The sequence below is a fragment of the Cuculus canorus genome, chromosome 23 (genome assembly GCF_017976375.1).
Source record: "Cuculus canorus isolate bCucCan1 chromosome 23, bCucCan1.pri, whole genome shotgun sequence".
NCBI lineage: Eukaryota > Metazoa > Chordata > Aves > Cuculiformes > Cuculidae > Cuculus > Cuculus canorus.
This window is the reverse complement of record NC_071423.1, coordinates 8,065,856-8,080,606: the sequence shown is the minus strand read 5'-3', so window position 1 is coordinate 8,080,606 and position 14,751 is coordinate 8,065,856. Positions and strand designations below refer to the sequence as shown.

At 45.1% G+C, this 14,751-nt stretch overlaps 1 protein-coding gene across 5 annotated transcripts; it reads right to left on the bottom strand.

Annotated features, from left to right (window-relative positions):
- Positions 1-8: 8 nt before the first annotated feature.
- CRTAM (cytotoxic and regulatory T cell molecule) lies at positions 9-14,051 on the bottom strand. Of its 5 annotated transcripts, none has more exons than XM_054087023.1 (13): positions 13,939-14,051; positions 10,398-10,544; positions 7,922-8,074; positions 7,578-7,709; positions 5,439-5,609; positions 4,603-4,668; positions 4,285-4,392; positions 4,075-4,146; positions 3,464-3,568; positions 2,914-3,060; positions 2,465-2,548; positions 1,517-1,606; positions 9-721 (listed from the first exon to the last, which is right to left on the bottom strand). In XM_054087023.1, the coding sequence occupies exons 1-13, from the start codon at positions 13,985-13,987 to the stop codon at positions 564-566; spliced, it is 1,482 nt and encodes a 493-aa protein (XP_053942998.1). In that variant the 5' UTR covers positions 13,988-14,051; the 3' UTR covers positions 9-563. The 5 variants fall into 5 exon arrangements, with proteins under 5 accessions (XP_053942998.1, XP_053943001.1, XP_053943002.1 ...); XM_054087026.1 differs by having other exon boundaries at positions 9-226; XM_054087027.1 differs by lacking the exon at positions 5,439-5,609.
- Between the last annotated feature and the right edge of the window lie 700 nt (positions 14,052-14,751).

The window sequence follows — 14,751 nt, the reverse complement described above, 5'->3', positions numbered from 1 at the left end:
GTCTTGGCGATTCTGCTGGCTTGTCCGCTGGGAGCAAGTGGCCTTGTCCCTGGGTTTCAGAAGCCCGTGGGTAGCATCACAGCCCCATCGCGCCCATTCCCAGCGATGTGGTTGCGTCACCGTCCCTGGAGGTGTCTAAAAGATGGGCACGGTTGGACTCCATGACCTCAGAGGTCTTTTCCAACCAAACGATTCTATGATCCTGAGAGAGTTGGGGTTGTTCAGCCTGGAGAAGAGAAGGCCCCAAAGACACTTTATAGTGACCTTCCAGTACTTGAAGGGGCCACAATAGAGCTGGGGAGGGACTGTTCAGAAAGGCTGGTAGGGACAGAAGAGGGCTAATGTGTATGAACTGGAGAGGGGCAGATTTAGACTAGACGTTAGCAGAAATTTCTTCACTATGAGAGTGGTGAGGCCCTGGCTCAGGTTGCCCAGAGCAGTGGTGGCTGGAGGTGTTCAAGGCCAGGTTGGATGGGGCCTTGGGCAGCCGGATCCAGCGGGAGGTGTCCCTGGCAGGAGGTGGAACTAGATGATCTTTAAGGTCCCTTTCAACCCATGCTATTCTATGATTCTATGTTCCTCTTCACTTTTACCAACCCCTTGTTTGAAGACTTCCATGTCATCAGCAACACTGCTGTAAGCTTGTGCGATGCTGGAGATCGTACAACCGTAGCACCCAAGTGTTTTGGTTTCAGAGCCCCTTGCATGTGCTGATGCCATCCTGCCCAGCAGAGAGAGATGATGTCCTTGTGCAGGGGAGAAAAGGAGGCAGAAACCCTTGCAAGGGGGGAAAAACCCCTTCATTTTTAGGGCCATAGAATCATATTATCATAGAATCAGTAATGTTGACTTCTAAGCTCATCTGGTCCAGCCATCAGCCCAACACCACTGTGCAGACTAAACTGTGTCCCAAAGGGCCACATCTACATGCTTTTTGAACCCCACCAGGGAAGAAGACTCCACCACTTCCCTGGGCAGCCTGTTCCAATGTTTAACTTCTTAACACCTTGGACATCAGGATGCTGCCCCACTTGATTAAATGCATCTGGATGTCCAGGTTTGGGGTCAGAATGGGATAACACAAGTCCCAGTTGTTTTGCAGCTCCCAGGGTTTCCTGCCCAGTCCTGTGCTTGCAAGCATTACACAAATATCATCATATTTGGTGCTCCTTGAGGCTAATTACACGTTCCCTAATTGCTGATAGGATTTGAGGTGGGACCGATGAGCTCTGTTTCTAGCAGTGGTTAACTGAATCCTCCAAGGATTACAGGTAAATCAGTGTTCATTGCTAACTGGTTTCTAGGAGCACTGGTCCCATTCCTGTCCCACTTAAAGAAAAGCAGTCCAAACTGGCTTTTGGATTGAGAGTAGCGGTTTGTACTTCAGCTCCTTGACATCATATTGGTATCTGAGCACTCTAATATGAATATCAAGAAACAGCAGTGTTTCTGCACACTATACAGGTTTGTCATCGCTATACATCTGTTTCCTTCCCACACTGAAAGAGTTTCTCACTTATTGCAGTGTTTTCCTTGCTTGGATTCTTCTGTCTTCTTTCCACATAACCTTCGGTTACGTACTGCGCATTGGGCTTTGGACTGACAACTGAAAGATAAACACACATTGATTACTGATTTTGTAGAGGGAGGGTGGTCCCTGCATGGTTTAAATATTTTGTATTTAAAATATTTGGAAAAAAAGGAAACTTTTGAAGATATTTTAACAATAACTGATGAAGCACTGATATTTTGTTGGTGATGAAATCAGAGAAGAGCCATACAGGACAGTTTAACCGTAGTGGTTTTCCTGTTACACACCATGCATATTGCTTTTAATAATGTTTCAGTAGATTATATTTAGAAACTAGGTAAACCCATTGTGATTATCCATTCTAACCTGTCAAGGCAAAAGCAGTGATTTTCATTTTGTATGGTTCTGCACCCCTTTCACTGAAGTTATGATATCTGTGCTAAACCTCCAGGTATGGAAGGTTTGGGTTTAGAATATTCAGGTTTGAAATCTGCAATTTGCAGATACCTCTGTAAAATAAGATTGAGTGTACCTGAAGGGGGCCTACAGGAAAGCTGGGGAGGGACTGTTTACAAAGGCTTGTAGTGATAGGACGAGGGGCAATGGGTATAAACCTGAGAGGGGCAGGTTTAGACTAGACATAAGGAGGAATTTCTTTACTCTCAGAGTGGTGAGGCACTGGCACAGCTTGCCCAGGGAAGTTGTGGCTGCCCTGTCCCTGGAGGTGTTCAAGGCCAGGTTGGATGGGTCTTGGGCAGCCTGATCCAGTGGGAGGTGTCCCTGCCCATGGCAGGTGGGTTGGAACTGGATGATCTTTAAGGTCCCTTCCAACCCAAACTATTCTATGATTCTATGACTGCAACCTGCTCTCGCTGTGGTCAGTAGCAATGCTGCTGTAACAGGAATTATCTTATGTTGCTTAAAGCATTTTACCGTGTCCATTCTTCTCATGGCCCGAACTGTCTTCATTTGATTTGGATTTGTAACTCTCCAGTGTCTGCTCTGAAACATCATTTTCTGTGCAGAAAACAAATGTAGTTAAGCTGGTGAGATTTTTCCATGGCTCTTCCTCACTCGCTGCCTTGAGCATAAGAATACTGGGAGACTGGTTATAAAATGAGGGTTCCATCATCCTGATCTTAGATGCTTAAGACAGCAATTTTGTTGGCTTTTCGTGCCAGCTGCAGCTTGACCCAAGGCTGTCGGCTGTAGGGACTCTTCCATAGCTATTTGCAACAAGTCACAGTCATTGTCTATGGGAGAAGGACATTTAATTGGTGGCTGGAGGAGCTGTGTCTTGCCTCTGCTTAACAGGCTCCTCAGCTCTCTGGCCATCTGAATAAAGCAGCATCAGCCATTGCCTGGACAGGGCTATCACCCACCTCTCTTCCACACTCCATGAGCTTTTTTTAGTTTCCTCATAAAAAGTAGGACAACGATGAGCAGCACGAAAACCAGAGCAGCCACCAACATTGGCAGCAGGAGCTTGGTCTCCTTCTCTTTGATGCCTTCAGATTTCAGATCCTGCCCTGTAAAAGAGGCAGATGTGTGTTTGTGTTGCTTCTAGTGAGTCTCTGTTAATCAGTACAAGAACGATAGACCCTGGACCAGGCCAGATAAACACAGTGGGAAGCAGAATTCACCGTATTTGACTTAATTTTTGGACACGAGGTGATTTTTTTTCTATTTATATGAATAAGAAAAGCTGTTTGAAATCATTAGACTTGTGCTCTGGCACAACAAACGTTAAAATCTATTTTTTTTTTTTTTTTCCTAGATGCTAAAAATAGTTGAGTTTCTATGGTCTCTCCCCAAGATTACAGGCATTTACCCACATAATTACCATTATGTGGTCAGAGAGAACCAGCTTTGTGTGAGAAAGCTCTTTGCACATTTGGAAGCTGTCACTGAAGAGTACCCGTGAGTTCATACCGAAGGTGGTGATGGAAATCACAGTTACATTTTCAGTTGGTGATGGGGCTTCTGTCCTGGGAAGTTCCTGTTGTGTGACGTTGCCACTGAATGCTGCTTTAGTCCCTGGAGGAATGGAAAAGAGCACAGTATTTCCCTGACGGGCAAAGGGATGCTTACAAAACCTGTATTTTCCCAGCAGTTTTGAAGCCCAAGACGTCTGGTTCTGGATCAGAAAGGGACTTCTGGAGCCCTTGACTTCAAGCTCTGTGCTCACTTCTTTAACACGTATTTTATTTTAATCTGACAACCACCTAAGCTTTACAAACAGAAAATCCTCAGTCTCTGACACATTGCTCAACTCAGTGGTTCCCATTTACAGCCAAATTAAAGCAAAACTGAGCTTTGACTCTGTTCATTTTGGGGCTTTTCCAGTCCATCACTTTCCTTTGCTTGCTTACAAATATGGGAATAAGCATATATCCTTTTCCTTAAAGCAGGTTTTTCTTTATATATTCATATCCTTGACTACTTTTTTACTGTCTTTGTAGCTCACAGCTGTGCAGTAACCCAGTATGAGAATGCCCATCCTTTGCCACCGCCACGCCGTGTCTGATGATCTAAGGTCATACCGTTGGGGACAAGATAACTCGACGAACCAGCTGGTTCTTCCTTTCCTGCTGCAGCTGATGTTACTTCGGAACCTGCACAGAGAGGTGAGTTATGACTTTCTTGTGTGCACAGACAATACATCCTTGTTTAATTAACACTGATTTGTAAACGTAAACTGATAATGCATGCTGTACCTACCAAAACTTTACATTCATAAGAGAGTTTCTTACCAGCAGATGTGACATCGGGATGGAGGTTTTGCTGGGTTGGTATTGACACTGAGCTGGTAAATACTGGATCCTTTGGTCCAGCAGAAAGGATGGTGGGTTGTTCAGATCCTAAAGGAAACCCCCCAGATCAGAAGACAGCTTGATCAGCTTGAACTGATCCATGAAAAAATAAACCTGCCCTGGTGTGCTCCAGGCTGTTCATGTCCTCGATCTGATCTGTGGTTAGACTGACAGTCTAACTCCCACCTTCAGCTTCCTTGTCCTCTGGATTTATTTAATGCTATGAAATAAGGAAATAAAAGTAAGTGAAACCCTTACCAGGATGCTGAGGGTAGCCTGGAGCAGAGGCTGTGCTGCTGTTCAGATCTGACTGTGTTGTGGTCACTGGGGAAAAAAACAAGGCAGTTCTGAAGCCTGAGCAAAATGTCCCTCCGTGCTTTTGCACATGCTTCAACTCTAGGTAAAGGCACTGTACAATAAATTCTGTGATAGATGCTGTGTTTATCTGACTTGTGCATTAATTGAGAAGAGACCAAGCATTGGATTGCTTGGGCTGAGATGCGTATCCACCTTTAGGGCAACTGGTAGAGGATTTGTATTTGTCACTGAAAAACCCAAGTACAGCACAACTCCCAGAGTACTTTATAAGCACTTGTTAATTCAGGCAATCTCAGAAAGGTAAGAATAATTGGCTCTATCCTAAGGATGAGCAGATGGGCAGAAGGCAAACTCTACCCAGAATATTATTAGACAAGCAGCTTCAGTGTTAATTTACAACATTTACCCCCTGCTGGCTTTCCAGGTGGTTGTGTTTAATATGGTTAAGACATGGGAAGCTCACACTTTGAATTATCTTTAAGGCTTTAGGACTAACATCACCTGAATTCTAGCAGCAGCAGCAGCACTGGGGAACTGACCCACCTGGGCTGCTGTGGCTTAATGTTTAATGAATTTTAAGGTAGTTTAGAAGCAGAAAAAAGCCCTCAGATCTTAGTTTGGAGTTCTTCTTTTGCCCCAGGTAGACCTCTCATTTAAAAATCAATTCCACACACGGGCAGTAGACTGTGAGCTTCAGCTTTGCATGTCTATCTGCATAACCTTCAGCTCTTCAGAGGGGAAAATGGGATAGGCTCTGCTGAAGGAGCCTGCAGTACCCATCCTAGGGAGGTCATCAAACCGGAAAGATGCCATCAGCTTCTCTTCTCTTAGTGTCTGGTGGCGAATGATACAGCTGGCTGTTGAGTAGGGCCCATAAGCAAGGACTGTCAGTGTGCTGGTTGTGGTCCATTTCTTTCCATCGGCTTCTAACTTTTGCTTAGTGTCACCTGTACACCCATTGGAAGAAAACATTTAAGTGCTTTCTAGTCAAGAGCAATTTAACGAAAAACCTTCCATGTGCAATCTGCATTACTTGGATGAGCTAAAGCAGCGCATGATTACAGTGCACAAGTGGTTCATTGTGTAAATGGATTACATGGGAGCCCAAAGGCAGCAAGGTCACGCTTTCTTCCTCTTTATGTGCAGACCTCACTGCACCTCATGTGCTGAACCCAAAGCCTCCACTCCATTTCATGATGTGTGTGGGGAAATTCTCCTGCAGAACTGCCGTGGAATGGCCAAACACCTACTTTTAGTCCTTATTGAACAGAATAAATGATTTTGCTGTGTGCCATAGCCATGCCTGGCCCACTGGGGCAAGGAGCTGCTGGTCTGCAGCACAACAGGCATCTAAAGTTTCTCATTCTACTGCTTGGTCTTCCATGGACGCTGAATTTTTGTCCTAATCATAGAATCATAAAAACATTGCATGGTATGGATTGGAAGGGACCCTAAAGCCCATCCAGTTCCAAGCCCCTAGCCATGAGCAGGACTTCCCAATGCATCAGGTTGCTCCAAGCCCCATCCAACCTGGCCTTGAACACCTCCAGGGATGGGGCAGCCACCACTTCCCTGAGCACACCCTGCCTCAGCCTCATCACCCTTATTCCTAAGATCTCATCTCAATCTCCCCTCTTTCAGCTGAAAACCATTTCCCCTCATCCTATCCCTGCCCTCCCTAATAAAGAGCCCCTCCCCAGCTTTCCTGGAGCTCCTTTCAGGACTGGAAGCTGCTCTAAGGTCTCCCCAGAGCCTTCTCCCAGCTGAACAACCCCAACTCTATCACCCTGTCCTCTTATGGGAGGTGCTCCAGCCCTTGGATCATCTTTGTGGCCTCCTCTGGACTTGCTCCAACAGCTTCACACCCTTCCTATACTAAACTCCAGAACTGAACAGAGGACTCCAGGTGAGGTTGCAGATTGTTCTTTGCCCTGGCTTTTCTGTGGCTTGCTTACCAGCTAGGCTACTTCCCCTGTGTGCAGTTGCTTTAAGCATGGGACTTCATGCAGTTCTGTTAATATCTGTGCACCTGGCAGCCTGGATTTCTTTCTTTAGTTTTGGGTTTTAGCTCTATTTGGGCTAGAATACAGCTGTTTTCTAGAGCTCTTAGGAAAGCCATCTTGGGAGAAGGGGAGGTGAAGATTACAGCCTAAGCGTTGAGTATGTTGCTTGATGATACAAATAAGAGCTTGTTAATATGTGAGAGAAATACGTTTACATCTATGGGTATTTTTCTCACACTTCGATACAGATGTGCATTTCCTCTCCACTGTGCTATAGTTAAAGATAACAAGGTAGTTATTATTAGAGCATGGCTTTCAAAGCAGCTATTTATAAAGTACACAAGTTAAATTGAGTTGTGTGGTGGCTCTGTTCCTCCTGTGTGTGTCCACCCCGATGTATGCAGATATTTCCCTGGGAGAACCTCCCAGGGTGGTGTGGGCTGTGGTTCCTGAGCTCTCCTGTGCCCTCTGCCAGTGATCTGCCTGGTCCTGAGCAGACCCATGGGAGAGAAGGGCTGTGGGGTGTGAGCTGCTCCGGCTACCGGTTACAAGGTGGAAATAGTTAGAATGGATTTGTTAAACAACTTTGTATTGCGGCTTTGAAAACTGTGCCTCCAGTGTTTTGAGTTCAACTTATTTCAGTTGAAATTTGCTCCAGGCTTTTGCAACTTTGGTGCCAACTGGTGTCTGTTCTGCACTGGATGTGAGCAAAGCTGATGAGCCCTCTCCTGTATGCAAACACTGGAATTTAGTGCAGGCTTTTCTCCAAGTTGTACTCAAAAGAGTGGTGGATGTGTGGTTGTCACTGCTGATGTGTTATGGAAGCTGTTTCACCCTCCAGTATGTTTAAACATCCCCAAAACTGTTGAGAAGAAATTGTTGGTAAACTCTCCCGGATCCTTTGACACTTACCAAGGAGCTCTATCCCATTGTCCAACAGCCAGGTAATCTGGGGCTGTGGTTTACATCCATAGGTATAGCAAGAGAGAATAATGCTGCTTTCTGCATTTTGGGATACTTCCAGTACTGGATTAGAAGGTGCAGCTGCAGCAGAAAGATTTAGAATCAGTTATAGTACACCTTTCTACTCGGTTTTATGAGTGGCTGCATGCAAAGCATTACCTGGAGGCCTGGACTAAGACCAGTATTATCCTGAGTTAAGCACCATACAATTGCATGCAGAAATGCAGGTCTGGAGTTGAGGAGCTGGCTTTGTTGTTCTGCTCTTCAGGAGCAAAGAAAGTGAAGGAACTTACCTAATACCTCAACAGTCGTGTTCTTGCTTTTGAAGGGGATGCTGTAGTAGAAGCATTTATATATGCCTTCATCGTGCACTGTGATGTTAGACAGTCGGATGGATAATTCATCCTTTGAATACCAGATGAGTTTGTACCTCTGATCTCTTAAAGCTGTAAGGGAAATAAAACCCAGCATGTTGTGCATGTTGGTACATAAGAGGAAGACTGATAATCAAAGCCATAATAATGAGAGTAGTATTCTTTATTGTATATTTTTAATTCATCAACACTTGATGTAAAGGAGCAGTTCTAGCCCAAAGCATTCCTGGTGCTGTGCTTGTACAGAGGCAGCAATGAACTGGAGAAGGGGGTACATGTGCTGCCAGCAGGGAAAATGTCACAGTTTCTCTCACTTTTGTTTTTAGGATGTGTTATTCCCATGTTCTCAGGTATTATGGCAGTTTGGGTTCTTTAAGTTCCAAGCAAATAAATTTAACCCAACATTGGGGTGTGAGGATGTGTGGTCAGAAATGTAACATGACCTTTGAATATAGAGCACAGCTGTGTGAACTGAAGACCTTTCCCTTCCCCATTCCCCAAGTCTTTATGTGACTTTGGAAAAAAAAACACTTCCCCAACTTTGGCTGTATTTTGTTATGTACAAATGAATGCTGTGGTCAGCATGCACCTCTTTATTAACTGCTTGTTAATTGGCTGGATTGCTTCCCCTATTCTTGTCTAACTACTTTGATTTTATTGAGATGATCTCCTAGGGTATCAGTACTTTGCTGTACAATCCCCTTTGTCTCCAGGCTTTCCAGTCTCTGCTTCATTCCTCCTGCTGCATGACCCATGGGAGTCTTTGAGGTCATGGAAGCAAGTCCCATGGAGTTCTCCCACAACCGCAGCACAGCAAGTCTAATTTTCTGCCCTTAAATTGAACTGAAACTGGGGCTGTGTATCAGTAATTAGGGACAAAAAGGCCTCCAAACTGTCTTTTTATTTCTAATTCTTTTTTAGCTGAGATCTTGTAAAATACAGAGCTGGGAGAAAAATCACAGCAGTACTGTAATTTATGGAAGTGATTAAATATTAAAGGATTTTGAAATTGTCATGGTGTAAAACTTGTAGCTAGCTTGTCACATTTTTAGCTATACCAGAGGGAACTGATTCACCAAGCGGTTTTCTGGAGAAGCAACGTGACAGATTCCCAGTGGTGATTCAGAATGAAAACTGAAAGTGCCTGTGTGCAGTAGCGTTTGGTCCCTCTCTAAAGGAGGACTGTTTTCTTTTGTATTCCAAAAGGAAAACATTCAGTGTGTAAAATACAGAGAAAGTATGTATGTGTGAAAAACAGACATAACTGGTGGAGAAGTGATTTCCTCTTAGGTCCTGTAGTTCTTGGGTGCATGATCAGACTAACAGTCTGCAAGAGGAGAAAGGAGCCCTTGCCATAGCCTGCTGTGGGTTTTGAAGCCCGGATGTCAAAGCAGCATGGGGTAGGTTGCGATGCCCCAGTTTCCTGTATTTATTTGCTTCTGATGGCTCAGCACTGAGGTTTTTTGAATCCCATTAGGATCTAATTGTTCATATGCGTCTTACTGAGAGGATTAAACTTGGGATCTTGGATTCCCCAGGAAACAGTTGCTATTATATACATGTATGAGTCATTCAAAATTGCTAATGAACACTCATCCCACTTGCTCTTGTAACTGAGTAAACAGGTGCAACAGTTACTCATGACATTTTCTATTTAGAAAAATTGGCAGTACTTGCAAGAAATATGAGTAGACTGGTTTGATGCAGGTGGCAAGACCTGGGGACTGGGATTCCCAGCGTAACTGAAGAGGACCCTCAGTTCCTGGGCAGCTCCAATGGGAGCTGGGTACCCACTGTCACATGGGTAAATCCCAGCCATCACTATCATTAAAGCCTAAATGTTTTAACGAGCAGGGGTGCTGACTAGGTACTGCACAAATTGGGAAGGCTAAGGTGGTCCTCAGCTCCAAGAGCTGTTGAATTTTGAGCAACAAGAGAAGAGATATAGACAGAGAGACATGAGGTGTAGGGAGTGGAAGGGAACACAATTACTATAACTTTGGCTTTCTCAGCCTGTATTAGTAATCACTGCTTGTTTTCTAAAAATTTCCTCTTGATGCACTACAGCAAATTCCTTGATGAGCAGAAGAGTACCCAGGGCTTTCAGACACATCCACTCCTGAGTCTTTTGTGAGAGAGAGGGGTTGTTGTGCTAATCTCTTGGTGCTCGTGGTAATTACAGTTTATTGCTAAAAGCTCTACTGCCAGACCACTTTTGGGGGGTGGGAGGTTCCATTTTATCAGCTTCCTGCCAGAGGGGGGCTGAATGTGAAACCATCCTGAGCAGTTGGGTAGCCGGTGAGTCAAACTGGCCATGTGTAGGAGCCAGGAAGGCCCACTTCTAGTGACCCTCCAGCCCCACGTGGAAAGTGCTACACTTGGTTTTCACACTTACCCTGCTGGGTGTTCAGAAAAATTGCAAACCCCCGAGGGTTTAACCACTGCAGGGCAGAACTGTTGTCACTGCCGAGGGTGCAACGGAGCTTTAGGTCTTCTCCTTCCTTTAGGGTTATGGTTTCACTGCCAGCTCTTGGAAAATCCCCTGCCAGAGATGAGGCGGGGGGGGAAAAAAAAACCAAGTATTAAAATGTGACAAGAAGTAAAGACGCAATCCTTCACACAGGGTAATGTGTCAACTTTCCTTTTTTCAAGGGTGTAAAGGTTCTTCTAGGGTAGGAAACTTGTCAGTGTGATTCTACTAATATAAATAAATCATGGTCATTAGATAGATCATCATTGTTGCTATGTAAAGCTTGTACTAAAGATTTGTGATCACCTGACAGCACAACCAGATCTAGTTATCATAGAGTCATAAGATGGTTTGGGTGGAAGGAATGTCAAAGCTCTCCCAGTTTCAACTCCCCTGCCATAAGCAGGGACAGCTCCTATTGGATCAGGTGGCACAAAGCCCCATGCCACCTGGCATTGAACACCTGCAGGGATGAGGCAGCCACCACTGCTCTGGGCAACTTGGGCCAGGGCCTCCCCACCCTCACAGGAGACCACTTCTTCCTAAAATCTTCCCCTTTTCAGCTTAAAACAGTTGCACCCTTTTAAGGTCCCTTCCAACCCTAACAATTCTACGGTTCTATGATTTTACCACTAAAATCAGGGGGCATGTCTCTGTGTAAGATGGCAGTTTCCCATGGGGATCCCATGATTTACCCCTCACACGTGACATTTCCTAGTCTAGAGGTGGGATGGGAAAATGGTCAGTGATGTAGCTTGGGGCTTCACAAACACCAAAACCACCCTGGGTCTTGAGGTGCTCAAGGATCTGGTTTAGTAGCGGATAGGTATGGTTAGACTCGGTCTCAAAGGTCTTTTCTGACCAAACAATTCTTCGATTATTTCTTCAATAACTAATCTTTGGACTCTATAGAAGAGATTTCCTCCTAATATCTCAACGTTTTTACTTCTGCATTAAGTTTCAGGTATGCTTCTTTAGCTAAGGGAAAGTCTGCGATCTTGGTCTACTGTTCATCCTTACTGCACAGTACTGGGTTCATCTGAATCACTGCACACTGGTGAAGCTCTGAAGTTAGAGTGGCCATAACGCATCAGTGCCTTTGGCTTGTATTTCCTTGTTCTGCCTGTATTTCCTAGGGTTAAATTCTCAGTTGTTTTTTTGGGGTCCGTGCCACGTAAGGGTCACTTGCTAAGGAGCAGTAGCAATAGGAAAACCTCTTTGCATGGGTTCCACTCGTGAAGACCTGTGTCAGGAGGTGAATGTTGTGAAGGTGGCAGAGAGGGCCTTGTCTGTGGTTTTCCGTGGGGCCCTTGAGCATTTTCTCATAGTGCTGGTTTTCTGTCACTAACAGCAGTGTAGGATCTTTCATGTTCCACCTCTTGAAGGGAGAGAAGCAAGACAGAACAAGAAAAGCTGGGGCTGTTGCTTGCTTTCCTAAAACAACAAAAGCAGCCCCCAGAACAAAACATGTATGTAATTTCCATGAGAGGTCACGGCTTCATTCAGGCCATGACTCACAGGTCAGATATTCTTCCATGTAGAGGGGCAGTTTGATGTGGCTGTGATCTTCCAGCCACTGTAGCCCACCACAGTACAGTCACAGAGGCGTGGGACATGCTCCCTGCCAGCTCCAGAGGACAGGAATTGTTGTACTGTGAGGATCCTAGATGGCCTGGCTACCTGGAAAAATTAGTCTGCATCAGGTACAGTGATGTATCCACCTTCCTGGCAAGAGAGGGCAACAATTTATTGCTAGGAGTTGTGGGATGTGGCTGATCAGAATGGCTTATGCTGTTGTTGGCTATTATTTCTGTCATCCCGCATCTAGTGGAATGTCCCTGCCCATGGCAGGGGAATTGGAACTAGATGATCTTTAAGGTCCCTTCCAACCCTAACTATTCTATGATCCTGTGATTCTATTTTAGCCATCCAAAAGCATATAGAAAACTTATGTTATGGTGACCTGCACTCAATACATCATTTCAGAGTTATCTTTAAAACTGTAGCTTATCAAGACATCCTGTTTAATGAGTTATTTTTGACCTCTGGCTGCAGACCTGCAAGGGGCGGTCTGAGTTAATTATGATGGCCCAGAGCAGCTAGTGGTTGTCTGCAGCACAAATTCTTCATACAGGGCCCTGTGGTAGTACTGGGTTGGACATGAACAGAGTGAAAGCTGCCAATTTGGAGCAAGTGTAGAGGGTGCTGCAAGCCTGCTCTTCAGCTCTGATATAACTGAGAGCTCCTTAAGGCTTGGCTTCAGTTAAACACAATCAATGATAAAATATCCCAAGTAGAATCATAGCATCATTAGGTTGGAAAGGACCTTAGAGATCATCAACTCCAACCATGCCTGTCTACTACTAAATCATGTCCCCAAGCACCTCATCTACTTGCCTTTTAAACACCTCCAGGGACTCAACCACCTCCCTGGGCAGCTGTTCCAGTGCTTCATGACTCTTTCTGTGAAGAAAATTTCCCTAATGTCCAATCTAGACTTCCTCTAATGCAGCTTGATGCCATTCCCTCTTGTCCTGTCACCTATCACTTGGGAGAAGAGACCAACACTCACCTCTCTGCAACCTCCTTTTAGGTAGTTGTAGAGAGCAATAAGGTCTCCCCTCAGCCTTCTCTTCTCCAGGCTATATATACTTCAGTGTGTGTTATTACAGAATAGATTGCTGCTGTTTAGACACTGATATTTGATGTGGCCTCTGTTAACAATTGCATTGCATGCAAGTATTCCCAGCAGCAGTAGCACTGCTGTGGTTTCTGCTCCAGCAGTTGTTAGGAAGGGAGAAGGACTGTTACTTTGGTCAGAACCAGGGTCGTGCACATGTTCTTGCTGCAAAGGTCAGGAGAGAAGCCTGCAAGAACCCCGAGCTGGAGATAAATTGTCTGGGTGCTTTGCTTAATACTGAAGTCTTTTCCTGCTTGATATGGTCAAATATGAACCTCATACACCTTCCTGTGTATGTAAGAGAGATTAGCAAAGGAGATATAAGCTATGTCCCCTTGCAGGAGTAAGGAGATTGAGCATTTAACAAGCTTTTTATTTTTAAAGTACTTTGCAAGAACTTTCAGAATTACTCTGACTTCTTATATATTGTGTAAAAAATGGTTAATATGAATAAAAGCGTGCACAGATATCCACACTGTGGAAAATAAGCAGTGATCTGCTAGCAAATTTAAGAGAGAATTTTTTTAATTTCCTAATGTTTGGTCATCCCGAGCATGCTGCCAGCTGCTGGGAGGTGAAATGGTCTTATTGATACTGGATTTAGGAGTCAGCTGGTATTGAGCACCAGCGTGCTTTGGAAATTGTGTGACAAAAGAGCATTGTCAACAAGAAAACAATAGCAGCAAAGACGCCTTGCACGTGGTGCACTAAAGTGCTGGAAATGGGGTTCTCCAAGCTGGATTGTTTACAAAGGGGAGATGGTATAACACGACATGTATTGCTTACCTTGCATCAGGAGCAGAGCTGCGATGTGTAGCATCCCGGTGAAAGTCATGTTGTGGTGATGCAGGCAGTCTGTGTTGACTTCCTCTCTCTGCGGGGGCTGCTGTGTAGCAGGTCCCTTTTCAGCATGGGGGGAGTGGATTTACCATGACTTCATCACTGCTGGGTTCTCTGCCTCCTTTCCTTCTCAATGCTGTTCCACTCTCTTTTCTACTCATCTCACTTTTCAAATGTATTGGTTACTGCTGAGAAATTGGTGATCTTGCAGGTCCCTAAAATAAAATGAGTGGGCGGCAGGACTGGGGGCAATCCGCCTCGCACCTCCTCCAGCTCGATCTTGCTCAGCATCCTTGTAGGCAGAAGGGGAGAAAGAGGGGGAGGTGTGTGTAGTAAGTAAAAGCTGAGAGAAGCATGCGCCTGAGGTAATTCTGCCAGGGATCCCTGCTGCAGGGATCCTATAGGTGCACTGTGTGCAGAACTTAATTCCCTGAGGCACCCAGGAAGGCAGAAAAGAGGAGGCTGAGGGGAGACCTCATTGCTCAACGGCTCCCTGGAAGGAGGTTGTAGTGAGGTGGGTGTTGGTTTCTTCTCTAAGGAACAAGTGATAAAATAAGAGGAAATGGCCTCAAGTTGTGCCAGGGGAGGTTTAGATTGAATATTAGAAAAGACTTCTTTACCAAAACAGTGGTGAAGCACTGGAACTGCCCAGGGCTGTGGTGGAGTCTCCATCCCTGGAGCTGTTCAAAAACTGTATAGACGTGGCGCTTCAGGATGTGGTTTAGTAGGCATGGTGGGGTTGGGCTGACAGTTAGACTT

Bases quoted from the DNA above. Each gene is read 5' to 3' on its own strand.
- CRTAM (XM_054087023.1), bottom strand. From the start codon at position 13,987: ATGACTTTCACCGGGATGCTACACATCGCAGCTCTGCTCCTGATGCAA. The intron at 5,610-7,577 runs GTAAGTGTCAAA...ATGGGTGTACAG, and splicing joins CAATGGGATAGAGCTCCTTG to GTGACACTAAGCAAAAGTTA. The intron at 4,669-5,438 runs GTACTGCAGGCT...TTTTTTCCCCAG, and splicing joins TGATGACCTCCCTAGGATGG to TGACCACAACACAGTCAGAT.